Source organism: Notamacropus eugenii, chromosome 1, assembly GCF_028372415.1.
Source record: "Notamacropus eugenii isolate mMacEug1 chromosome 1, mMacEug1.pri_v2, whole genome shotgun sequence".
In the NCBI taxonomy this organism is placed as follows: domain Eukaryota; kingdom Metazoa; phylum Chordata; class Mammalia; order Diprotodontia; family Macropodidae; genus Notamacropus; species Notamacropus eugenii.
Window position 1 is genome coordinate 21,468,290 of NC_092872.1, and position 27,459 is coordinate 21,495,748.

At 37.2% G+C, this 27,459-nt stretch overlaps 1 protein-coding gene across 2 annotated transcripts in view; it reads right to left on the reverse strand.

Moving 5' to 3' along the window:
* Positions 1-2,051: 2,051 nt before the first annotated feature.
* The window catches only part of RAD23B (RAD23 homolog B, nucleotide excision repair protein), an 83,442-nt gene continuing 58,034 nt past the window's right edge, over positions 2,052-27,459 (reverse strand). Inside the window, exons 5-10 of one of the 2 annotated variants that reach the window (XM_072655227.1) lie at positions 24,320-24,375; positions 18,728-18,855; positions 11,108-11,246; positions 7,123-7,250; positions 6,535-6,702; positions 2,052-3,734 (exon numbers count right to left, since the gene is read on the reverse strand). In XM_072655227.1, the coding sequence (XP_072511328.1) occupies positions 3,621-3,734; positions 6,535-6,702; positions 7,123-7,250; positions 11,108-11,246; positions 18,728-18,855; positions 24,320-24,375 (733 nt within the window). In that variant the 3' untranslated portion in view covers positions 2,052-3,620. Of the gene's footprint in view, positions 3,735-6,534; positions 6,721-7,122; positions 7,251-11,107; positions 11,247-18,727; positions 18,856-24,319; positions 24,376-27,459 lie in introns of both variants that reach the window. The other variant, XM_072655219.1, reaches the window with a different exon arrangement.

Consider the following 27,459-nt stretch of genomic DNA (forward strand, 5'->3'; position numbering starts at 1 on the left):
CACCAGTACTGAAAGTACTGACACATAGCAAGTATTAAAATGCTTCTCGATTCCCCTCAATAGAATACAAGCTCCTAGAGGGTAAAGACTGCCTTATATTTTGTATTTGTATCCCTAAGTTCCTAGCACCACCTCAGCAGCAGGAATAACAAAGCAATTTGCATGCTTATTATGTGCCAAGGGCTGAATATCCAGACATGAAACGGTTCCAATCTCCAAAGGCTGGTCTCAAGTCTAGAAGGCAAGGAGGCTAGTAAGAACATGGCTGGGAACTGGGAAAGAGATTTAAAAAAACACTTGTTGGATCAGACTAATTCTTCTAAAAGGTCGTCGTAGCTACGAAAGACCAGAAAAGAACGTTTCCCCCACTGAAGTTCTTGGCAATGTCAAAAGGTTCAACAACAAAGACAGATTTGGTTTTATTGATTAAAGATGTATGTTCAATTTGACTTATAGCTGAAATATCCTAAATTGGTTATCTCCTCCACTATACAGTGAATTTAAAACAGCAGGAAGTATCTTTCTTTCCTATTAGTGGAGAGCCTCATAAATGCTTCTCTCATTCACTGAAATTCTGTGAATAACTATGTTAAGTGGGTCGATGTGTATTGATAAAAGTTAAATCTAAAAAAACTGAGGTCAAAAAATTTTCCCCTCTTAGTGGCCACCCACGCCAAAGAAACTTCAGTCATCAAGTTTCCTTTTGCTTATTGCCCATGACTATTTCACACACTGTAGGGTCTACTTGGCCCATTCTCTGTACCCACACACATTCCATCTTCTGTCTCAGTGCCTTTAACAATCTGTCCGACATAACCAGAATGCACTTGCATCCTCATTTCGGCATCACAGAATCCCAGTCTTTACTTCAAAGCTCAAGTAAAGTAAGCTTTGGAAATATTTCTATAAGAGTGCTGTGTATGCAGTCTTCTCTGATCCACTATCATAAAATAGAAAAAGCATACATTCAGGTTAACAGGGAAGCCAAAATGCATGAAATATTTAGTCCTGTCCTACTGAACTGACTGAGACCGTTTGCATTTGATGATTAAACCTTCTGTATCACATATCTCAACCTTTGGGAAGAAGGGAAAAGGGATTTTTGAGAGCTGACAAAAGCAGTCTACTTTGTTCTACCAGGAATTATAGAATTGCTTAATCCTTCATTTTATATTTTTGAGAAACTATGCATAAGCCACTATGGAAAGGCTAATGGAATACTAGGGGGTTTTCTGGTTTGTTTTTAAATCACAGAATCTCAAAATTATGAAAGGACCTAAGAGGTGATTTAGTCCAAACGACATTGAAAAATACTTGCTATGACATACCCAACAAGTCGTCTCCAAAGCCTTTGCTTGAAAACTTTCTAGTATGAGAGTTCACTACTACAGGAAACAGCATATTATTTCACTTTGGCATAGCTCGGGTTCAAAGGTACTTCACTTGAGAATTCTCTCAAAGTTGACAAATTCATTAATGAATATTCTTTGGATCCAGTCATTCAACTGGAGATCCCAAACCTATATCAGTAGTGATTATGAAGCTAAATCCTTTATTCTAATTTCTTAGCTCAAATAATTGTAGAACATTTAAAAGACTCAAGGAATTCTTCCATTTCCTCTTTCAGATGCCATAAGTTTCCATTTCACAACTCAAATTCACTTTCTATTGGCATATCCTGAAAAAATTAATATTTTCTATTACCTTTTTCGACGTATACTTGATTACTGATCATTATGATGAAATCAACAATACCTAAAATAAGCAGAACTATGGAGATTTGTTTACAGTCTACCTTTTAGCATCAGGTATCCTATTTCAAACAATGATTTTATTCATTTGGGACATGCAATAAAACACACAAACTCAATGATAACAGACCTGAATTTCAGGTTTCTTCTTTCTTTTAAACATATTAAAACAAGTATGGCTTGGATAGGATTAGATCATTGTAACTAATATACTTGCCAGTCTGCCATACTAAGAAACCGTCAGGATAAAAATACTCACATTTTCAGATAGACATTTAAAAATTAAACTACATAATAACATTGTGGGAAAAAATCATAGTTTCGTTTATTTTCATAGGAGACAGAAGGTAACGAGTGCATGACATAGAAGCTCAAAAAAGCATCATCATCAAGCTGTGCTAAGGATATTGCAAGAGATTACTTTAGGGAAAAATCTGTGCAAACTTCATCTTCCTACTCAGCATCACAGAGTCAAAATAAATTCAAAATTAGTTCTTTAAATAGTTAAGTTTATGTTAGGCCACAATATCTTTGAGAAACAAGACTGTAGATGCCTGCCCCCTCCGAGGATTAATTGCCAAGATTTACAAAGGGAAATACAAAGGGTAAAACAAAACAAAAGAAAGCCAACACTAATATTAAGATTTTCCTTTTAATATGCCATGAGTTACCTTGATTGTTTGTCTATTTTCCAAAGTCTTATATCTCCCCAGCTTCCATTTCCCAACCTTCCAACAGGTTTTGCCCTTTTTGTTCTAATGGAAGAAAAGTTGCTGGAGACAGTTCTATGCACTTTTTTTTTTAAAGAAAGCAATACAATGCCAGTGGCTTGAGTTGGCCGTATATTCGCGTATGAGAAAGGGGAAAAAGTGTACAAGCATCAGAAAACTAGTCTTGAAATATTTCCTTCAATTTTATACTGGATCAGCTTTTTAATCAGTTAAAAAAAAAGGTAGCAGTTGGAACTCAAAACATTTCTGCTGAGGGGAGGGGAGAGAGAAGGGAGAGTGAATGCTACATTTCTCCATTGGCCCCAAAAGTGCTCAGTTCACAATGGGATACATCAAAAGCAAACATGCAATGGTTATTTTAAAACTTTTACTGCAATATAACATTGAAGTAAACAGTAATTAGGTTTCTACCATTTTTTCACCAAAAGAAAAAAAATCATCAACAGGAAAATAACTTTGCCTGTATGTGTACAGCTTCTTAAGTCATGTTAGAAGGGGTCTCACATTCAATGATCAAGGAATTTTAAAATAGCAGTAATGATTTCCATCAGAAAGGATTTCTCCCTGCCCCCCAGCAATTAACATGAAAGAATGGGCTTTCTTACACTAATTTCATACATATTTGAAGCAGCAAAAATAACCACCTATAATTTGGCATTTATGTTTACAGTTGCTCCAAAAATCTTTTGAATTTCACCAAGCCATTATCCAGTGTTGCCATGAAATAGAGATTGTAGATTCTAGGTAGCAAAGGCTCTCTCCAAAACCAATGTTAAGTCAAAAGAAACAAGTAGCAGGGCATTACACTAAATTTCTGGATCTAGTACACTAAAAAGAGTGAAAACCTAGGAAAAATTACCTACAGTTTTATAGAAGGAACTAAATACCTGCAAAAGCTGATTTTTGGTTGTATAGTATTTTACACTGTGTGGATTTTCTGCATCTGCTAATTTAAAGCAGACATGCACTGTATTTATTCCTGCCCTATTTCCTATATCCCCCTCCCACCCACCCCCAACCACCTACTACCTTATACCAAGTATTATGGATATGAGCCCAAATCATCCCAGACAATCCAGTGAACAAAGTTAGTGTAATGCACTGGTGTGAAGTATGAGATTAAAAAAAAAAGTCCCTTTCAATCTTCATCAAAGTTCTGCTGTAGAAGAAAATTGGCAGCCAAATTCTCATTCTTCTCACAAGCAAAATAAGCCTGTATCACAAGTCCTTCAGGGAATCCTAATGCCTTTAACTGAAAAGAGAAAAAATATATTTAGAAACTAAATCCAACATGTTTATTGCAGCACATTTATGAAAGTGTAAATTGCTACTGCACAAATTTAAGTGTAAAGGATCTTACAATACCAAATCATCACTCATCAATAATGTGTCAATGAGCCCCAAACACCTGTTACATTTTAAGCTTTATCAACTCAGGGCATGGATTAGTCACCTAATCCAGAGGCTAGCTACCCAGATCACCACTCTTATTACCTCTACTTTTATTTATCACATAAACAAAAGAACAGATATTGTGGGTCACATGAACCAGGTATAGTAAGCAAAAAGTTCAGTTACAGACCCACTCTGGTCCCCATTGGACTGATCCAACAGGCAGCTGTGGGCTCTTCAGATACAGTAACATGGAGCTCGTGGGTCCTGAGGAATCTCTCTGATCACTGCTTTATACCCTTCTTGCAATGGTCTTTGTCTGTGTTCATCCCCAGGCCTGCTTCTTTTAAACTGCTTAGAGAGCTGCTTCTACGTAAGAGTACTGGAATATGATTTTAGTAAAATCACTGTCTGCATGAACCTGAGGGCTCTGAGCTATCCACTATACAAGACACAAACAGCCAAAATGGCAACAGATTATCTGCCTTTGTGATATTCCCTCAAAAACAAATAAGGGTACAAGGGCTATTAACTGGAAGGAAAAAAATACTTGGGACTATTTCATATGATTATTGTTCTTTTAAGAAGAGATCATTTCCTACTTTTAAAAAGTCTATTGTAGTCTAACCTAAAAAAAAATATTAAACACTGGTCTATGTATTAGATTTTACTATTTAAATGTATTCCAACCTACATTTTATACCAGAAAATGACTAATATTTTATTACTAAGGAAAATTCTATTTAGTAGGATAACTTAGAAATGATCTTCTAAGATTATTGTTAATAATATTCTGCAATGGAAAAAATGTGAATACTGGCTGTTATTATGCCTAATTTAGTAGATTTTTGGATTTACACTGCATGTTGTGTACTTTTATAGAGTGCTATTAACACTAACAAGTCTAGCAAAAATTGCTACTAATTATAATTTTTACATATCTTTAAAAACTGAAATTCAGAGAGATAACTCGTTTAGCTCATTGTCAGGTTATTATTGCAGCTTTTCACATAAATTGATTTATTACGGACCAATTCTAGCATCTAACAAAATCGTGGGCAAGCCTACCCACAGCCAGATATTATCCTTAACAGGAATGGGAAAAAGAGATGGACCAATCCTGCTCTCAGTATTTCTGTGATATTCATGCAAACTGAAGAAAATTCCCAAAATTCAACAGCGTAACACCCAGGAATTCTCTCACAAAGAGCAGAGAATCAGAGTGTGAAAACCAAATTAGGGCCTTGTTGCTGAAGTGCTGCTATCAAGAGAACAATTTTGAAGAATATTTTCCTCAAAAGAATAAGATTGCAGCATGAATTAATCATTTCTAATGAAAACGAATACCTTCATATCTCCCTACTAATGACATAAGCTTGCGAAACTCAATGAAAAAAGGTAACTTTAATGCCAAAAATAGCAGCATAATAGAGCAATGGTACTCTGGCTATTAAAAGATTCACCATGACAATACAGAACTCCAAACAAGGGCTAGCACAGCATGACATGGCGGAATAAGCACCGATTTAAACAGGTTTTCCTACTCCTACTAGTACTGCTAACTTACTGTGTGGCCTTGGGAGCAGTCAGTCAGTCAGTTGCTAAGCATTTATTAGGTGTTCATTATGTGCCACTATGCTAAGCACTGGAGATACTAGAAAGGGAAGCCTATATCCTGCTGTCAAAGAGCTGAAATTCTAGTTAAGGGAGACAAAATACAAAGAACTACATACAGGATGTACATATAATGTAAGTGCAAGGAAGAATTGAGAAAATGTACTTCTTTTATTTGCAGAAGTGCGTCTCATGGATACAGAACATTCAATGTGTTGTCAGACTAGAGTGAAGTTAAGACCGCAGCTCCAGAGAGGGAAGAGAGTACAGATGAAGAAGCAAAGGACGGATTGTTAAATAGGGGACAGAGGGAGGTATATACTCAGGCATGAAGGTGATGTAAACGTAAAATATATCAATGAAAACAAAGAAAATATGTTAAACATTCCCCCTTTAAAATTATGCCAAGTTCTGCCTCATCCAAATAAAACTTTCAAATTGGTGGGGTCTATTTTCATGTTAGGCAGCTAGGTGGCGCAGTGGATAGAATGCTAGACTCATGGTCCCGAGTTCAGATCTGGCCTCAGATACTAACTGTGTGACCCTGGGCAAGTCACCCACCATGTTTGCTTCAGTTTCCTCCTCTGTAAAATGAGATGGAAAAGGAAATAACATCCACTTCAGTATCTCTGCCAAGAAAACTCCAAATGGGGTCACAAAGAGGCAGACATGACCGAAAGACCTGAACCCCATTTTCATATCACTTGCAACAATGTTGATAAAGCTGCTTCCAGTGTGATTAAATATCTACGAAGGGTCATTAAGGCAGCAAAGTTGATTAACCTTAAATAAGACGCCCAAATTTACTTCCATAGCATTTTGTATATTTCATGCACATATTACTTTGTATCATTCATGCAAATTACACTACTTTGTCATAAAGTCAAAAATACTGACCAAACTCTGATAATCTGGAATATTACTAAATGGTTGATTTGGTTCTGGGTTTTATTAATTATCTAATAATGATAATTATATATTCTCATCCACCTGCTGACTGTATTTATTCCTGACAGATTGTAGATTGGTAGACAGATTGGACTCACCCTTTCTATAGCTTCTTTTTCCTGAGGTGTTACTTGAATGTAGTTCATGTGACCACTTCCAGCTTCGGCTATTCCTCCACTGCCACCCCCACCTCCTCCTTGACCACCAGATTCTTGAACTGGTTCATTTAGCATTTGAATAAAATGCTCTTGATGTTGGCTGATTTGCTGCGGTGCATTGGAGGACAGAAGAAACAATACACTGAAATAAAGCATTGTTGGTCTTTCTGATTGGTTGTTAAGAACTATATATAGTAACAGGAAGAAATGCTACGAGTCATGTAGAATTTTATTGGATCTACATTATAAGCATTGGCAAATCTGTAAATAGTTAGTTTCTTCACCACTGCCTAAAAGCACAGTGCTTAACCTTATGTTTACAAGTATTAACTATAGTAAAAGCTCAACGAAGTCAGACAGACTGTCTTCTACTACTCAATAACGAATGCTCATTAACTCATCATTGATAGGCAAAGAGTTTTAGCTTACTGGGGGATGGGTTGGATTTTCAGGGGAAAAGAGTCTTTTGCAAAGGAGAGCAAGTACCCTAAAGCTAATGACAACTGAAAACACTGCTTAAAAAGTCACCTGCAGTAACTGCGGATTTTCCCGTCCTATTTGCTGTAACAAGGCTGGCAGAAGGGAAGGATTCTGTTGAATAATTTGTCTCATCTGCTGGAACTGAGGCTGGTTCCGTAAAAATTCAAGTGGATGTCCTGAAATTCACATAAAAGCATTCCATAAAACAGTCATAAATCATAATGTCTGGTAACCTAAGGTATATAGATATCTAACAATGGAAACTAAAAATAGATTTAAATTCAGCAATAAAGTTAAAAGGAATAAATGAATCTTTTAAATCTAGAAGTATAATAGTCTAAAAAGTAAAATACCACAAATTTATTATCAAACGGTATGACCCAAATAGCATATATCCCATTTAATTGAAGTCATAGAATATGAAGGATTTCCACTGGTCCAAGATTCACGAGAACAAGCTGTCTGACTCTCCATTTACTAAATGGACACAAAGCTAAGTGCAACATAGAAAACCTTCTGTACCCTCCCCCGAAAGTAGTAAATAATGTAGATTTCAAAAACAGTTGAAGACATTAAGTCTTGGGAACTTTTAACTAGTGAAACTTTAATTTAAAAATGAAAAAAAATGAAAAGGATGTTTAAAATATACTGAATGTCACAAAGATTTTTCCTCCCAATTTCCCGTTTTTTCTTCTCATTTTATCTGCATTGGTTTGGTTTGTAATCAATATTGTCGATTCTACCTCTCAGGAGCCTCTCTATCTCTTGTCTGGATATGAACTCTTCTCTCCATAGATCTGACTGGCGATTTCTTCTATGTTCTACTAATGTACTTATGATGTCTTCCTTCATGTGTAATCTATGTGCCCATGTATGGCAAATCTTGGTATACAGAGTGAGATATTGATCATACGGAGTTTCTGACAGACTATTTTCCAGTTTTCCCAATAGTTTTTAGTGAGTTCTTTGCCCTAAGAGCTGGGATTTTGGATTTATCAAACATTAGGCCACTGTGCTCGTTCATTTACTTCACATTATTGCAAATCTAATCTATTCCATTAGTCAATCTCTCTATTTCTCATCAAGTACCAAACTGTTTTGATAAGAGCTTACAGTAGAATTTGAGTTTTGGTACTGCTAGGTCCTCTTCCTCTCAGTTAAAAAAAAATTTTTCTGGATAAATCATAACCCTTTTGTTCTACTACATGTTTTTCTAGCTCTATAAAGAACAATTCTTAAGTAACTTGGTTGGTACAGTACTGAATGATTGAATTAATTTAGGAAATATAGTAATGTTTATTATTTTCCCTACATCTACCAATGAGCAATTAAAATTTCTTTAATTATCTCAGTCTGTTTTTGTGTGAAAAGTGTTTTCTCTGCATGGCTTGGCAGATAGGTTTCCTAAGTATCTTATACTGTTTATAGCTATTTTAAATACTTCTCTATCTCTTCTTTCTGGAGTTTGTTGATAACGTATGGAAATGTTAATGATCGCTGTGGATATATAGTTTATATCCTGAAACTTTGTTAAAGTTAACTGTTCTGCTTAGTTCTTTTAGCTGACTCTAGATTTCTCTAAAGCAGGGCTTCTTACACTTTTCCCAGTCATGATGCCAGCAACACTTCTAAACTGGAATCAAGACCCACAGTTTAAGACGTTCTGTGAGTCTGAATCATGTCACTTAGGGGAAAAAAGGGATCATTTTGTTTTCTCCACTTCTTCTTGGTTCATTTAACTTTTTCTTCTTGTTGCTACAGCCAGCACTTCTAGTACAATACTGAACAGTAATGACAGTGATGGATATTCTTGCTTCCCTTCTGATCTTACTTTAAAAAGACTTAGATTATTCCCATTAAAGGAATGATTACTCTTGATTCTGTAGATACATGCTATGTAATTTAAAGAAAACTCAAAACTCCATGTTTTCCTGTGCTTTTTATTGTCTTAATAGGAGTATCTAGCCCAAAGCTTTCTGTATCTCCTGAAATAATACAATTTTGTGATTCTGTTATTAATATGGTCAGTTATGCTTATAGTGTTCCTTGTACTGAATCTCCTCAGTATCTCTGATAAATATTTCATATCTAAGAAATACAGGGACCTGAGTAAAATATATGAGAATAAGAGCCATTCCCCAACTGGAAAATAGTCAAAGGACACGAATGTGGCTTTTCGTCCTTTGTTTTCAAAGACCAATGGACATCAGCAATGTGTCGTGTCTTGTTCTGCCTGCGAACTGAATTTGAGTACAGAGTACAGATATGAATAGGCAGTTTTTAGAAGAAGAAATCTAAGCTATCAAAGCCAACTGAAAAAAGGCTCTAAATCACTAATAATTATTAGGAATTATTATAAATGAAAAGTAAAAGCACTCTGAATGAAACACACTCAGGTGAACTAAGATGTCAAAAAAGGAAAACAAAAAATGTTGGAGGGAGGGGCAGTGGGAAAATAGACATATTAATGTATGGATAACAGAAACTCAAATTAGCTTAACCATTCTGCAAGGTAATTTGTAATTATGTCTCCAAAGCTATTAAATGTATACACTCTTTGAGTCAGCAAAAGTGTTACTAGTACTATGTCCCAAAATGGAAAAAGAGGACCAAAATGTGTGTGTATGTGTATATAATTGCTTATGTAATAACAATCTATTCTTATTTATATTTATTTATAGCAGCGCTTTTGTGATGGTAAAGAATTGGTCACCGAGAGGATGCCATTAATTGGGGAATGGCTGAACAAATTCCAGGACATGAATGAGATGATCAGAAAACCTTAGCAGGACATGAATGAACTGATGCAAAGTGAAGTGAGTAGAACCAGAACAATTTATATAATAGTATTGCAAATACAATTAACTCTGATTAATACAACGATGAACCATAATTCCAAAGGACTCATAACAAAACATTACCCATCTATACATAGAAATGTGAAAAACTGAGTGCAGACTGACATACATGGTACTTTTTCTTACTCCCCATCCCTTTTCTTTTTTTGGTCATGGTTGAAGCAGGAACTCCTTTCGCATGACTACAACATATATTCAAACTTAGTTTTATTTTTCTTATCTTCTCAATGGGGAGGGTAGGAAAAGACAGGAAAAAGAATACACAACAGAAAATAAAAGAGAACTCTAAAAAATATCCAGACGCATAGCGAGGCTTTGAGCTCCACAAATGAATACAAGCAAGCAATTTTACAAAGAAACAGGTGGATAAAAATAAATTAGAATTACGAAACAGATTTTTAATCACTGTAGCAAAATCTTTGAGTATGTGTTTACATGTATATTTAAAAATTCAAAAACAAATGAGCTTTAAGGAAATCCTGTACTAAAAACAGCTGAGATTTAAGTTAACCCAACAACCCAAAGTTGACAAATTAGCAGTAAAACTTTCAAATGTTGGAAGATGGGGAGTTATAATTGGCTAACTATTAGAAATTTTTAAATCTGTACAAGAAAACAGTTAAGGTAAATTTGACAAAAAACAGTATGTCAAAATTAATGTCAGCAGTCTTCAAAGGATGATAATGACCATTAATATTCGTATTTCTTCAAAACATTCCTTAAAGAAAAAGCTACTAAAACTGTAAATCATAGTTAATGGCTTAATTCTTAAAACAAGACAAATGCAGTGATAAAATCTTATAACTGTAGAGAAAAGTTAATAATGTTTTGGGGTTGAAGTTTCACTCAAGGGCAATGACTACTACTTTGTTAAAAGAGGAGATAGAAAACGTAAGCAGGAAAGTGCTAGCATGCAGGGAACATTTTTCCAACACTTAAAATGCATCATAGCAGGCTGTGGAATGACCAAGTTTCCTATTTCTATGAATAATCACATCTATAATACACTGTTATAAAGAACAATGAACTATACAGACATTTTCACACTCATCGGACGGGGCCTCTAGACAGGTTTCTTTAATATTTAAGTTAAAATGCATGAGGACAAGCGTTTTCACTGAAGTAAGAAGTGTCCTCAGGAACACTCCCTCCGCACCCAGAGATCCTGACTTTACCTCCAGAAGTAGTAGTAGTAGTAGTTGTCGCTGTTGTCGTGGCTGCAGCTGCTGCCACTGCTGAAGACTGAGCAGCCCCCGTGCTGGCAGCCTGGGGGGGATCCACCACCGCCTGGCTCTCTCTATCTCCTGGGATACCCTAAAACACACATCGTTTCTAAATTTTAAAATTCCTTAACATTAAACTAGGTAAATACGTAAATTAGGTAAAGAGAACCCAAAACATTAGAGATTCTATAATACTCACCAAAATGTTACCCCTTTTAATGATTAAAATAAGTCAAGGTTCTGTCTGAAGTGTGAGCTGTTACTGATGGTTCCACCTAACATCACTCCAATTAATTAGGAGATAAAAAAGCGGGATGCATATGACGGGGAGACAGTTCTGGGAAATTAGATTTAGAGATGATGCAAAAGAATTTTCTACTTAACATCCAAAATGCCATCATTCCTTAAGATAAGGGCATAAGCTCATTTCTTATGAAAAAACACTGTACCTCATTTAAATTCCAAACTTAGACTATGATAAAAAATGAGGCAAACTGCAAATTATCTATGCAATGTAATCCTGAGGTCAATGGAGCAAAGCTCAACAGCTCCCAGTACGGGGCGTGAGGGGCCATCGTCTTATCTGGTTGGGGAACTCCTCTTTTCTTGCAACCACAGGTAATCTATTTATAATCCATACTTTTGGTGGGGGAGAGTGGAGACAAACTGTACGCATGACACCCCTTTTAAGGTTAATCTGAATTAACATTCTCTACCACTTAAATCTTGATAATTAATAAAACAACCAATCAAGCCCTGATTTATGATGCTTCCATTTCGGACGGGATCGTATTATTAGCTCCAACACACCCCTGCTGGAAAGCCACCCTATATAACAAATGTTTTTAAAGAAAAAAAAAACAGGAACAATTGACTAAACAATGGAAATCTGAAAATATTTGCAATGTTTCACTCTACCACCACAGTAGCCTCCTACCTGTGCAAAGGAGCAGGGGATGGGACAGTCTCATCCTTCTTTAGGGCCACGCTAACATTCACTTTTCATTATTTTGTGGCTGTACTTTGCATTTACATTATTATAATCACTGTGTGCACTTTACTCTGCATCAGCTCACATAACTCTTCCAGTTTTCTCTGCAGTCATATTCTATTACATTCATGACCAGAGTATGTTCAGCCATTCTGCAACTGCTGGACACTCATTTTCCCTGCCCCTTTGGGTGCTCTACAAAAATCAATACTATAAATATTTCGATACTTTGAAAAATCAACGACCTCCTTGGGGTATGCGCCCACTAACGGACACTGGGTTAAAAGGCAGGGATGTTTAAGGCCCTTCATTGGCATAATTCGAAATGATTTTTCAAAACAGTACAAAATCATGACTCCATCAATGATGCATTAAGAGTGACCATCTATACCTATGACCCCTCCAATACAAACTGTTGCCATCTTTTGACATCACTGTCAATTTGAACAACAATTCTTTCAATGAGAATGTGGATCTTTTCCTTAAAAAAAAAAAAAATACAACAAATATGTACATAGGAAAGAAGGAAGGAAAGAATGAAAGGCCAGTCTGAGCCCTTCAACAAAATGGAGACTCCAGGAGGAACTGGAACTGAAGCGAGAAAGGGATGAGCCTTACAGAGAAATATTCCATGTTGAGAAAGACTAGCTCCAAGCTCTAAATTGATCTGGAAAACAAAGGGATGAATGAAAAGAGCAACAATTTTTTATCAGCCCCAGCCAACAAGTGTCTGAACTATTACAGGTTACATACAACATGACAAATCCCTATCATTTGCCATTAAGGATGTCTGAATTTCACATATAAGGAAATTAATGGATTATCACAGTTTTACACATATCACTGCTATTTATTCACTTACATAGCAAATGGGAGAAGAGTGAGAAGTGTCTGGTATAGTGAAGAAGGCACTGCACTAAGATTTGTAAGTTCAATTCAAAAAGCATTGAATAAGTGCGTACTATATGTAGAAGGTGCTAGGAATATACAAAGATAAAATGAAAAACAACCCTACCCTCAAAAGTACCATCTGAATTCTAGTTTCACTCCTCTTTTTTGGTAACTAATTTTTTTTACAATTACATGTAAAGATAGCTTTCAATGTTTTTTTAAAATAATATTTTGAGCTTCAAATTTCTCTCCCTTCCCCCATTTCCCCTCACCAAGACAGCCAAGCAATATAATATGGGTAATACATGTGCAGTCATGTAAACATATTTAAACATTAGTCTTGTTGTTAAAGAAGAAACAGAAAAGGAAAAAAGCCACCTAAAAAAAAAACCCAAAAAGTAAAAATAGTATGTATGCTTCAGTCTGCATTCAGACTCCATAGCTCTTTCTCTGTATGTGGATAACATTTTCCATTACAAGTCTTTTGGAATTGTATTGGATCACTGTACTGCTCTTTTCCCATTTGATGATGGAGCTGTGAACTGCTCAAACATTCTGGAGAGCTGTGGAACTACTCTGCCCAAAAGGCAGTCCAACTGCGCACATCCTTTGATCCAGCAATACCACTACCCAAAGGGGTCATTAAAAAAGGACCCACATGTACAAAAATATTTACAGCCATTTTTTTTTTGTGGTGACAAAGAACTGGAAGTTGAAGGGATGAGCATTTACTGGGGAATAGCTAAACAAGTTTTGGTTTATGAACGTAATGATATACTACAGTATTGTAAGAAATGATGAGCTGGTGGATTTCAGAAAAAACTGGAAAGCCTTACATGAACGGATGCTGAGTGAAGTTGCAGAGCCAGGGGAACACCGCACACAGTAACAGCAACATTGTCATGATCAACTCCACTGACAATGCATCAATGTTCCAATTTCCCCAAATCTTCTCCAACGTTCACAATTTCCTTTCATATTAGTCAATCTGGTAAGTGTGAGGTGGTATCTCAGAGTTGCAGAGTTTGCAGTTCTCTAATCAACAGTGACTTAGAGGATTTTTTTCACATGACTATAGACAGCTTTAATTTTTTCATCTGAAAACTGACTATTCATATCCTTTGATCACTTATCAATTGGGGGATGACTTATATTCTTACAAATTGGGCTCAGTTCCCAATATATTTGAGACATGAGGTCTTTATCAGAGGTACTGGCTGTAAAAAAAATTGTTTTCAAGCTTTCTGTTTTCCTTCTGTGCTCTATGAGCAAAGCAGAATTGAAACAGCTCAAAGGAAACATAAGATGTGCAAATTTAGAGTATCCACCCCAAATGTTCCCATGGACTTTGTGCCCAATCTGTGGTAAAGCATTCCCAACTCATACTGGTCTGATCAGTCACAGCTGGGATGCACTGAAACTTGACTTTATCATAATGATGTCATTTTAGTCTTCTTTGAGAACAGACAACAAGAAGTCTTCCTTCTAATCTTGGTTGCACTGGCTTTGTCTGTGCAAAATCTTTTTAATTTTAATGTAATCAAAACTACTCATTTTGCATTTCATAATGCTTTATCTCATTTGGTCATAATTTTTCCCTTCTCCACATTCCTGACAGGTAAAATATTCCCTGCTTTCCTAATCTGCTTTTGGTATCACCTTTTATGTCTAAATCATTTACCCATTTTGACCTTATCTTGTTATACAGTGAGAGATGTTAGTCCTTGCCTCATTTCTGCCATACTATTTTCCAGTTTTCCCAGCACTTTTTGTCAGATAGTGAGTTCTTATCCCAGAAGCTGGAGTCTTTGGGTTTATCAGACAGTAGATTACTATAGTCACTGACTAGTTTGCCTCATGTACCTAACCTATTCCAATGGCCCACTAGTTCTTAGCCACAGTAGGAAAGTCTGGATGATTGCCGCTTTGTAGCTTTGAATCTGGTACAACTAGGCCACCTTCCTTTGCATTTTTTTCATTAATTTCCTTGATGTTCTTGTTCAAGCAAACCTCTATAAAATAATTTTTTGTAGTTAGATTGGTATGGCACTGATTAAATTACTTTAGGCAGAACTATCATTTATATTAACTCGATCTATCCATGAACAACTGATATTTTGCCAACTGTTTAGGTCAGACTTTATTTGAGTGGAAAGTGTTTTCTAACTGTGCTAATATAGTTCGTGGGTTTGTCTCGGCGTGCAGACTCCCGAATATTGCATACTGTCTACAGTTACTTTGAATGGAATATCCTTCTATCTCTTGCTGCTGGGCCTTGTTAATGTATAGAAATGCTAAAGATTTATATGGGTTTAATTTATGTCCTGCAACTTTGCCAAAGTTTGTTAATTATTTCAAGTAGTTTCTTATTTGATGCTCCAGGACTAAGTGCACCAACCACATCATCCGCGAAGAATGACAGCTTTGTTTCCTCCGTGCTGATTCTAATTCCTGTGATTTCTTTTACTTCTCATATTACTAAAGCTAACTATTCTGGTACAACACAGCCTCAAAGCAAGAGAATAGGTAAAACTGGGGTAATGTATTCTAAGAGAAGCAGGATTAGAGTTTCTAAACAAAGTAATTATGACAATTTCAACCAGTTACTGTTGACAATCTCAAAAAATACATAAAAAAAGGTAAAACAGATTAAACCATTGTTGGTACTATTAAACTATTATCCTAAATGTACTGTCAATTTAAAAGTAAGTTCTATTTTAACAGCTTTTGAAAGGTAATTCTACTTTGTACCAATTAAATGGTCCTTTCTCCTATAGATGGATTTGTTACCGCAAAGTACCAAGAGACTGGTTAGCAGAAAAAAAAAACATGCCCACAGTAACCAAAGTGTTACCAGAGGTCACAGAAAAATAAAGATTCGTCTATCTTTAGTAAAACACCATGTCCCATCTCCCTTGAAAGTCCTGTGCCATTATATTCATAGGCCACAACTCCTAGATTTAAAATACTTAAATAAGGGCCTCCTCCAAAAATTGACCATCCCCTGCTTTCTTCTGGACACAGGTGTATCCCAAGACTCTAAATGTGTAGTTAATCATAGGAGTAATAGCACTGATTTTACACCACAGAAATCACCTGGTCTAACTCTCTTTACAAATGAGGAAAGTCACATCTATATTGCACTTAACAATGCCTGGCACATTCCAGACGCTTTATAAATATTTTTTGCCTGACAACATGAATGAGACTGTGGAAACAGTGAATAGAGCAGGAATTTAAATCCAGCTTTCCTGCTGTCAACATTAGTTCTCATACCAATATCAATGAGGGAAAACTAGAAATACACTTAGGTTCACATGTAAAAAAAAAATCTTTTTGGTACTTTTTCCATGCTCCACGGTCTTTCAAAGATCACGAGCAGCAGCTTATCAATCACATTAGTGAGTTCTTTCAGTATGCTAGGTTTGTCAAAGTCTGGTGACTTGAACAAATTAAGAGAAGTTAGGTTCTCTTTTATTATATCCTAACTTATCTTGAATTTTAATTCCTTATTGCCATTTTTATTTGGTTCTTTCCACTACAAAATTTATCCCAAAAGCAGCTTGTGATGTATTTACCAAACCCAAGCAATTCATTTTTCTATTCTGGGCTTAAAAATACTTTTTTTCTGTTCATTCTAAGTACTCTATAGAACATTCCCCTACAATGAATGTGATTTTTTTCTTTCTCTGAAGATTTTCCCCTTACAGTTTCCCACTACACATCTTTCTATACAATACAACTCACTATTTCCTTCTGTACATATCCCTCCTCCTCACCACCTTTAATAAGATATATCACCCCAGAGCCATACTCTCATTTAGAGGTCCCAGATTTCTCTATTCTGAACTATGTTTTAAGGAATTCAAGACTTAATTCTTGGATTTCATCTTTTAAACCAGGACAAACAGCTGTCCCAATGGCCCTTAGGAAGGAGCTACATCCACTACAATCTGTCTCTATTTTTTGACCATGACTACCAGCTCAACTTCCTCCTAATGGTAACTATGAATTTCCATCATCATTTCCTGAAACTCAAATGACGGTTTCCCTGCCAGAAGTCAGCTCCTTCTTCCATAGGAAGCACCCTTTTCCTTCCCTCCCCCCATCTCATGGCACATTTTTTCCAACCCCCCCCAAATCTGCCCACAACTCCTGCAATTACTCTTTCTTCTCTTTATTAACACACTGAAGCCCTTTATCTTCCCTTAATGACACAGATCAATATAGACAGAAATTACCTGCCCACTACTGCACACGCTGCTCTAGCTGACTGCAACATTCTCCCTGCTCTCTAATCTGGCCTCTGTGTTTTATAAATGAACCATGGATCCTAGAAAGTTGAATGATTTAATCAAGATTACTCAGCTTGATGTGGTCGGGCCCAGTGAAGGACGTTTGGGTTTGGAGATGGGCTGTAACAGCTCAAGTGCAGAACTTGGCTATTTCTAAGCAACAGAATCTTAGAAGGGATCTTAGGCATCATCTATCCCAACTTCCTACCAGGTGTTGGGAATTTCTTATACAACATTCCCTATTTGATCATTCAATAACAGGTAGCCCTCTGAATTCAGTGAGGCACTCACTCCATTCTATTTCAAGACAACTTTCATTGTTAGGAGGCTTTACACACTGGTCTCTCAATAATATTTTATCTAGACTCTTGTTTGGCTGCCAAGGAGTCTAAGATTTTTGTTGGACTAATGAAGATCCAGATGGATGGAATTCTGTTCAAATTAATCTTTTCAACTAAAAACACAACTGGGAAGGTGTCCAGTCCCAACATCCTTCAAAAGGCACTAAAAGTTAACTCTGTTTACCCCTTCTGCCCAAGTTCATTCAGGGAGAAAACATTTATTTCCATACTGGCAGAGTTAATTGGTATTGGTTATTTCCAAAGAACAAAGGACAAATATTTAAGCTACAGCTTTAAGAGTGCTGGCTCCCCAAAAAGACAACGGAGGGGTTATCTGCCTTTCTGTTAACTTATGCTGTACAGTTATTTTAAGTGGGGAATATGCTGAATAAGTCCTAATCACCTGCACCGATGAGGAGGGTGGTATTAAATGATAATTTTTATTTATTTTTGGAAGGATTTGTTTTCAGCTAGCAGCTATGATTTCCCAAAATATTCTATTCAGGATTACTATGAATTTGCATTCTGAGTAACTGACTGATAAGGATAGACTGATCAGAAACTGGTCGGAGGGTAAGGGAAGGCCGCTCTAGGCTTAATATTTGCCAGAGGTAATTAACAGGGTTTAACTGATGCTGAACCATAAAGTTATCAGAACTAGCCAACCTATTCCTTCAATGTGGTGACCTGAGAATGATTAAGGATGATTTCTAGATGGTGATTGCCAAAATGCTTTCCCTAGATCTTTTACATAACTTGATAACTCTATAAAGAGACTTAGTCACAGTGAGACATTTGGGGAACTACTCAAAGGAGACATAGATTCTGAATGTAACCAACTTACAGGTAGGTAATTTGAGAGTAGACTACTTCCCAGATTCTAGCCTGTATACACTTTAAAAGATTACACATCTGGATTATTTTTATCAGGATTATTATTAGAAAGACAATGCTTCTTACAGAGAGAGGGAATGTGAGGAGAGAAGGGTAAAAAAAGAAGGGACAAAAAAAAAGATGAAAAAAGGGGAGCAGTGAAATGAAACAAACTACTCACCATTAAAAGATATTCCACTGCTCTGTCAGGGTTGTTGAAACTGGCTCTCAGTGCTGCGATTACTTGCTCTCGCTCATAGCCCATTGACATGATCTCAGTCACCATATTTTCATAGGATTGGCCCGTCACTGAACATGTGAAAAAAAGAGGATGCATAAAGACCACAATTAAAGCACTTTAGATGCATTCGATTGACTTGATAAGACCTCCACTGAAAGGACAGATTTAGCAATTCTTATTAAGTTTTGTTTTTTTAGATTTTAAGAATTCTCACATTTTGAATTAAATTGGACAGTAACGTAACAAGAATACTAAATTTTCCCAGATAAGAGGCTTATGTTATAGCCCAGCTCAAACATGATTACATTTATTATGATTATGTGTTTCACGCACATCAACAATGAGTTCACTTCTGAATTTGTTCAGCTAGTTTTCTAAAGGACTGAAATTTAATCTAAGACTTACAAAATAAGTATAGCTAAAGATGTCCTAACAAGGGGAATTGGGAGATCATAATTTAAAGTTCTACGTGTGTTACCTTTTGGAGGAAAAAACATTTGCCTTGGAATCTCAGAAATGACCATGTAACAGAAACCTAAGAGTTTCATGAGAAGTAAAAAAGCACCCTTGCTTTTCCTCACTAGCGTCTGGATTTTTAAAAAAAGGACAAATGAAAAAACTATCTTCTCCACAAATTTGGTAAGTGGGAATAACACAGGGAGTGATACAGTCCATCATGCTTTTAATATGTAAGGCAGAGGAATGGCAACACAACCAGTCATTTCACATAACTGTGAAAAAAGGTGAATGTTTTTGAATTAGATGAATGTTATTCAAGGATCTAATCTATTTTTTAAAGTATTAAGAGAAAAAGACTGAAACATAAGACAAAGTTGCTAACATTAGCTACGGTGCTGGACAAAGGGATGGGCTATGTCTGGTGCTTCAGCACATCCTTCAACTGCAAGACAGACTCCAGGGCCATGAACTCAGGGTCTAAATCTGGACACTGTCTTATTTCAGTCTCTATGTTGCTCAAAGAAGTATGGGGGAGTGGAAGTATGGAGGTAAGAGAAGACAGTTGAGATAGCAACAGAAAAATACAGTAAAATGTAGTTAGCTGAATCATGCTCTGATTCAGCCTGATAAATTGGTTCACAAAAAAAGTCTGGATTCGTTAGTAAAAGTCACACCAACAAGCATCTGTTAAGTGCTGGCTATGGCCAGGCTTAATGCCGGGGCTGCACATACAGCCTGCAAGCAGTATGTTGTGCAGGCCTGTTTTACATCCTCTGTATTTTTTTGCAGGCCACCCAAAATCCTTTCAAGGGCCCCAAGTGGCTCATAGGCTGAATACTGTACAGGCCTGCTCAGAGCTAAGGGCTGGAACTACAAAAAAGGTCAAAAAGTATGCCTTTTCAAGTAGTTTGTAATCTAATGATTAAGAATATATAGACCTCAGTAACAACAGCAACAAAAAAAACCAATTTGTTCCTTCAAGACCAACAAAACATTCTCTCTCTCTCTGTGAGGGTGACTTGTCCCAGGGTCACACAGTAAATGTCAAATGTCTGAGGTTGGATTTGAACTCAGGTCCTCCTTACTCTAGGAGCTGCCACCTAGCTGACCCAATAATATAAGACCATTTTTGGTCTTTGTATTCCTAGGGCAAAGCACAATGCCTGAGAACTCCTACCAATGCAGATCGTTTTGTCATTATTAATGATAATGGTTAGTATTTTACAAAAAAGCTTTAAGGTTTGCAAACACAAAGATAAGTTATCTCATTTGCAGTGAGTTAGGTGCTATTATTATCTCTATTTGACAGCTGAGGCTGAGAGAAGTTAGATGATTTGCTCAGGGTCTCTACACACAACTCATAAGCATGTGAGGCAGGATTTAAATTCAGGTCTTCCTGACTCCAAGTCTAAAGAGCTATCCACTAAGCCAGATGGCCTCGCTTGATCTAATACAATTTTTGTCTGAGAACAGCTTGGGGCAAGAAGAAGCAAAGTGATTTGTCCAGGACCACAGAACATGTATCAAAGATGGAACTGATCTATAAGGTCTTCCTGACTCATAGGGCTAGCTCTCTCCCCCGAAGCCATGCTACCTAGCCTCTCAAGCACAATATTTAATAGAACATCCTTTGCTCTGGGAGGTTGAAAATCAAGATGAATCCGGGAGTTATATGGTCAGGTAATGTTTCTTATGCTCCCTTCCAGGACCATTAAAAGCTCTTCACTTCATTACTGCTTCCCTCAGCAAACATTTCCAGCTGTTTTACACCTCACACAGCTCTCCTCCCTACCTTCCCTCACATATTCTTTCATCCTGTGACACTGACCTCCTTGTTTGTTACTCAAACAAGACACTCTTCTGATTCCAGGTATTTCCCTCAGTTTCCCTCCATGCATGGAATGTTCCCTTCATCTCTGCTAAAGAATTGGCTTTCATCAAATTCCAGCTAAAATCCTACCGTCTACTGGACTACCTTTTCCAGATCCCTCTATATTCTAAAGTCTTCCCTCGGGTGACCATTTCCCATTGATCCTGTATATAGTGTGTTTGTACATAGTTATTTCCATGCTGTTTTCCCTTTACACTGTGAGTTCCAGGCAGAGACTGTCTTTTGCCTTTCTTTGTTTCCCCAGCACTTAGCATAGTACCTGGCACAGAATAATAAGCATGTTTAATGATTAACTGTTCCACTTGTTTCCTAAACAGTTCTAATGCAATTAGACTAAACTCGAGAAAGTTCACTGAAAGTACGGATTGAAAGTACAGTGTACACTACTTTCTGTTTAAGAAAAAGACAAATACGGGTATCATGTTATTAGTTTGTAGGGTAGCATAAAACAGAATCATAGCACAAAGAAAATACAACCATCTTTGTTCTTATCCACCCCAAGAAAAGCTGAGAATACATCTGTGAAGGAAAAATAAGGATAAAAACCCCTCAACTTTATAAATATTCCTTACTTTCTACAGCAGAAAAATGAAGGTAGCACATACTGTGGCAACAATAGGGACTTTTTTCTTCAAGGAAAAGGATGCTAAGGAGGCGGTACTAAGATATGGCCCATGGGCAAAATGCCAAGGGAGGGGAGTGGAGAGTGGTAGGGAAATGAGTACTGACTAAGCAACCTCCAATTTCTAACTATTGTTTTCTGGCTAGGAGATAACCAATCCTGGTATTTCACCCAATTCCAAATTACACAAAGTTCCTGAATCTTTTTCCTATGTTGTTTGACGAAAACAATGTCATTCTCCTAAATTACTGACTTGTAACAGCTAATTGTGATGGACTAAGCCTGAATGTGGAACCTGGGGCTGAGCCCCGGCTCCCAGAATTCTGAACCAATTTTGGCTTTCTCATCCTGAAAAGAGGGACAAACGTTATTTGAACTACTTCTTTCAAATGGATAGAAGGAATCTGCTCCCAAAACGTTAAAGCACCATGTAAGCATGACGTATTATCATCATCACTAGCAGCAGCATCAGTGTTTGATACTTACAAGGTACTATGCTGGATGCAATAATAAATTTAATTAAAGATAGTGTTTATCATGAAGGAAATTACAATTTAATCATAACAGTAAGGACAAAATAGATACATAGTGCTTTAAGGTTTACACAATTTTTCTCATTTATACTGGGGAGGCCAGGAGTGCAGTCATCACTATCCCCATTTTACACAGGGCAGAAATAGACTCAAAGGCAGTTTGCCAAGGTACCTGCATTGGGAAGACATAGGCCCAGGACGCAGAAGCTGGCCTGACTGCGTCAGACCTTTAACACAGGTAATAAACTATGGCTACCGTTTATATAAGGTATTAAGTTTTGCAAAGTGCTTTACACATGTTATCTTATTTAGTCCCCAGAAACATTCTGTAGGATTGGTGCAATGATTACCACACCCCCAACCCTGCTCATTTTACAGATGAGGAAACTGAAGCCTTAGAGGTTAAGGAAAAGTAACGGTAAAGGTCTAGGCCTGAGACCACGTATTAAACCATGTCTTCCTCACTCTAAGCCCTCTTCTACTGCAATACCTGGCACAGCTAATATTAATATGAAGATCAAACTCTGTGTTAAGCAAAAGGGACACAAAAGGACAAAAACAATTTCTACTCGTGTTCTATGGAGCAGACAACACACCGTAACAACGCTCACATAGTGCGTACTATGGTGTCAAGCACCACACTCACACCTTTAGAGTCATCATTTCATTTACTCCTCACAACAGCCCTTGGAAGGTAGTGCTATCGCTATCCTAATTTTACAGCTGAGGAAACTGAAGTAAAAACAGGTGAAGTCATTTGCCTAGCGTCACACTGCCAGAAAAGTATGCTAGATCTGAACTCAGGTCTTCCTGACTCCAGGCTAGCAACTTTATCCATTACACCACCCCACTGTGTGCACATACGCAGCGTAAATGGTAGGTAGTCACAGAAGGAACGGCAGAAGAAAGTAAGGTAAGCCATGAGGAAAAGCATTTGAAGACTAGGGAGCAGCTAATGAAAAAAGGCATGGAGTCAGGAGATGGGAATTTCATGATTGAATAGGTCTGTATAGCTAGATTGTAAAACAGGTGGAGGGAAATGAAGCAAAAGGTTGGAAAGGTAGGAAGTGCTCAGGTTGTGAAGTTTTAAAAGTCAAATAAAAAATTGTATATTTGAATCTGGAGGTAATGGGAAGCCATGAAACTTTAATGAGTGTGAGATGATAGGATCTGACATGTGTTTTAGGAAAATTACTTTGGTGGCAGAACGGAGAAGGGATGAAGAAGAGAGTTGCGGGAAGGAAACAAGTTCTTTCCATAGTCTACGTGTGAGGTGATAGCAGTCTAAACCACGGTGGCAGCTAAGAAAAGGCAACGTATTTGGGAGATACCGACAACCAATCTTCAGGTGCTAGGGAGGGGTTGTACTTTATTATGATGCCCACCTCAGATAATTCTTAAATATTATATATGTCATGTTAGAAGACTTCTTTTTTTGAGTAAATCTGACTTTTCCTAAAATATACAGTATTAAGCTCAAGTTCCAATATTTTACCAATAGGCCCTGACACATAGACATTGGGATTACAAGAGAAGCAGTTATTTTTGAACAATCTATGTACCTAAAAGAAGTTCAAATACTCCTTCACTCACTTCATTAGCTCTTTAACGTCCAAAAACTATTCCTTAAAGACAGAGCCTTTTCCAGGCATTAGATTTTAATAAAAACTGACATCCCATCTTATCGCTATCTTTTATTTTTACGTCAGGCATCAGAATTTAAAAAGCCACCTAAACCATTCTGTAAGTAAGCAATTCTTCTTGTCAAGAAAATGTGACATAAAAATACTCACAAAATGCAATTAGGCAGAAGACATTTCGTTTAATGTAGTTATTTACAGATTTTCTTTAAAAAGTAAGGTCCTTTATAGTAGGTCAGAGATTTAATTGTAACACTTTTATTTATTAAGTAAATAGGAGCAGCCCCTTCATTAATCAATGCTGTCACAGGGGAAGCTCCGAAGAAGTTATCTCCAAGGCATTGTCCCATAATCACCAAAAACAAAGGAAAGTAAGCAAAGACTTACCTAGAGCGCTTGTTGCATCTTCAAAAAGGTTTGACCGAGAAGAGTCACCCAGGGTACTGTAACAAGAAAAATCACACTTACAATGCATAACACTGAAAGTATACTTACCAAAGCTATTTTAACGCATGAAAGAGAAGAAGTCCAATCAAATCACATAACAAATATTTTCTTTATAAATAAAATGAAGGAAATATAAATTCTTCTACAAAGTTAAAGTAGCCTCTGTGTGGACTAAGAGAAAAGTTTCTGTCCTATCCTCTTTTTTGGGACAGTTCTTTGAAGTCTTTCTAAGAAAGGCATGTTCAATCTAAGAAGTTATCACTCTTTCCTATCATCTAGGGAAACAACAAACACGTTCCTTGCACAAAGCAGGTATTTATTAAATGTTTGTTGAATTGCTGTGTTGGGTAAGGACAAAAGGATAAGACAATCAAGTTTCCATAACGGACTTAAAATTCAGTTGGAAAAAATAAGACAAGCCTGTAAAAATTATCCAAATATAAAAAACAAAAAGTCCACTATCAGGGAGTTTACATAATGAATTCTGTTACCTCAATAGAATAGAGAGAGAGAGAGAGAGAGAGAGAGAGAGTGTGTGTGTGTGTGTGTGTAAGTAAAAGGAGGGAGAAAACACTTAACCTACAACAATTAAGGAAGATTTTCCACACAACATGACCTATGAGTTGAGCCTTGAATGAGGCTAAGGGATCTTACAGAAAGACTGAGTTCTAGGGCATGAGAAATTGAGGCAGAAGATGAATTCTGTATTTGGAGATACAGCAAGAAGGCCAAGTTGGCTGGCTAGAATGCCATGCATGTGAAGGGGAACTTAAAATAAAGCTGGATCGTGAAGGGTGTTAAATGACAAATGAACAAATTTGCATTTTGTCCTAAAGGCAACAGGAGGCCACTGAGGGTCCTTCAACAAAGAAGGGATGAGGTGAGACTTCTGGTGGAGAAAGATTACTTTGGCACCATGTAGAGAATGGGTTATAGAGACTTCAGACAGAAGGTGTAAGCCTAAATTAGGAGGCTGTTCCAACAGCCCAGGTAAGAGGTGATGCAGGTCTGAAATAGATTGGTGGATGTGTATATGGAGAGAAGGGGATGAACAAGACAGGTGTTGTGGAGGCAGAATTAAAAAGGTGTGGTAACTGACTGGATATAAAGATGACTCCAATCATGACTGTGAACTCAGACATAGGAAGGGAGAGATACAGTTACCCTTAACAGAAGCAGGGGACTGTAACGGAGTGGTAGGTTTAGGGAAAAATGTTGGATTTGAGATCACTACAGAACCTAGTTGAAAATGTACCAAACAACTGTTGGTGATGAAGGACCAGAACTTAGAAAAGAAGAGGGCTGGATATAATTTGAATTCTGCTTTCTTTTAGGATTGTTTCCCTTTATATTAATGTACATATTATATTGTTCTCCTGATTCTATCAAGTTGCTCATATATTTAAATGAGTCTTCCCAAGTTGCTACAAATTCCTTGTGTTCCTTATTTCTTATGGTATAACAGTATTCTATTACAATAATACCCCTTGTTCAGCCATCCTCAACTCCTTATCAATGATAGTGATTCCTTGTATACCTTTTAAACCATCTCTACTGGCACAGGCTGCAGCTTATATATAACGAAGGTGGGTCCCCTCACATCATCCAGAATTGGCACACATGAAACCTTTCTCCTTTTCACTGAAATCCATCTCTTTCTTTGTGTAAACTGCTCATTCAGGGTCATCTCCAAAAAAAAACCCACTTCAGCACAGCTGTCCAATATCTCTAGTACTCTACTGGACTCATTTATTTCCTTACAGCACTCCTTATGAAAGTTTATCTGTACATATTTATGTCAATATACATCACTTAACTTTTCAATGCCCTAAGCAACTCTAGAAGACTAAAAGTTACAGATGCAGTGACAATCTGAATAGGTGGAGTTTCTACAGTGGGAGTTCTCTGCACACGGTGAAATCGCAGGTCTGGAACAAATAAAATATTCCACCTTATTAAAACAAATTATAAATCCGAGGGCATAAATCAGAGCCAAGTGCCTTTTGCTATCACTGATTTGCCCCTTTTTGATCTCATAGATTGAGGAGCCAAAGAGAACTGGATGGGAACGGAATGCTCTTACTAACCAGTTGTTTTTCTATCACCGAAATTTCCCCCATGATTTATGTTCTCTGCTCACAGATATGCCCACTGCTGTTGAGGAATATCACTCTTAAGGAGATCAATTTTTTCTATTTCACTGACGAGGTCGAGGGGTGACAGGGACCCCAAAATACCGACAGTCCAGGTAGTGCTCAAATGAATTCAACTCAAGCCTTCTTAAAGCCAAAAAACCCCAAAGTTTAGTAAAGATTCACCAAATTGTGTTGGCTCTTAAGGAGCCTAAGTATTTGTGATGCCTGTATTCACAAGCGGGCCAGACAGAATCTCAGCTAGACAGAGTCTGAGCTGGATTGAATCTGAGCGTCATGGAGGCAAGATGGAACTTAAATACAGAAAAGACAATCGGAGGAATCTGGGGGGTGGTCTGGTAGTCCAGGGCGATGGGAAGAGGGGTTTAGGAAGGGTCTTGAGAAGTCCAAGGAGGGAATCCAAGGAGGGTCAAAGGCTGGAAACTATCAGGAGACATCAAACAATGGAGGGTTTGGGTGAGAAGCAAGTGAGGCAATCCAGGTCTTGATAGGGGTGGTACGGGAATGAATACAGATCTTTATGAGAGTGGTCAGCAGCCTGGGGAATAGGGTTTTGATGGGATCAAGGGTGGGGGATGCAACAGAGACTTGAGCAGAATGTTAATGAAAAACCCATGGGCTTCCAGAGACTGCCGGAACAAACGGGAAGATTACATTTGAGTAAGAAAGGCCAGATTAAGTGGGAAGATTCAAGGGGAGCTCAAGGAGGCTCCCAGGGTCTGAACCCCATCATCACCATGATGCTTTTTAAGCACCTTTAGTACCTCAGATCCCATGTTCTTTCAGAATCTGAAATCAAGCCACTGAATGTAAAATCAAAACACTCATCTCCCAAATCACGTCAAAATATTTATTAGGTTCACTAATACTAGTTTTCAGAAAAAATAATAGGTATATATCAACACAATTCACCTAAGGTATTCATGT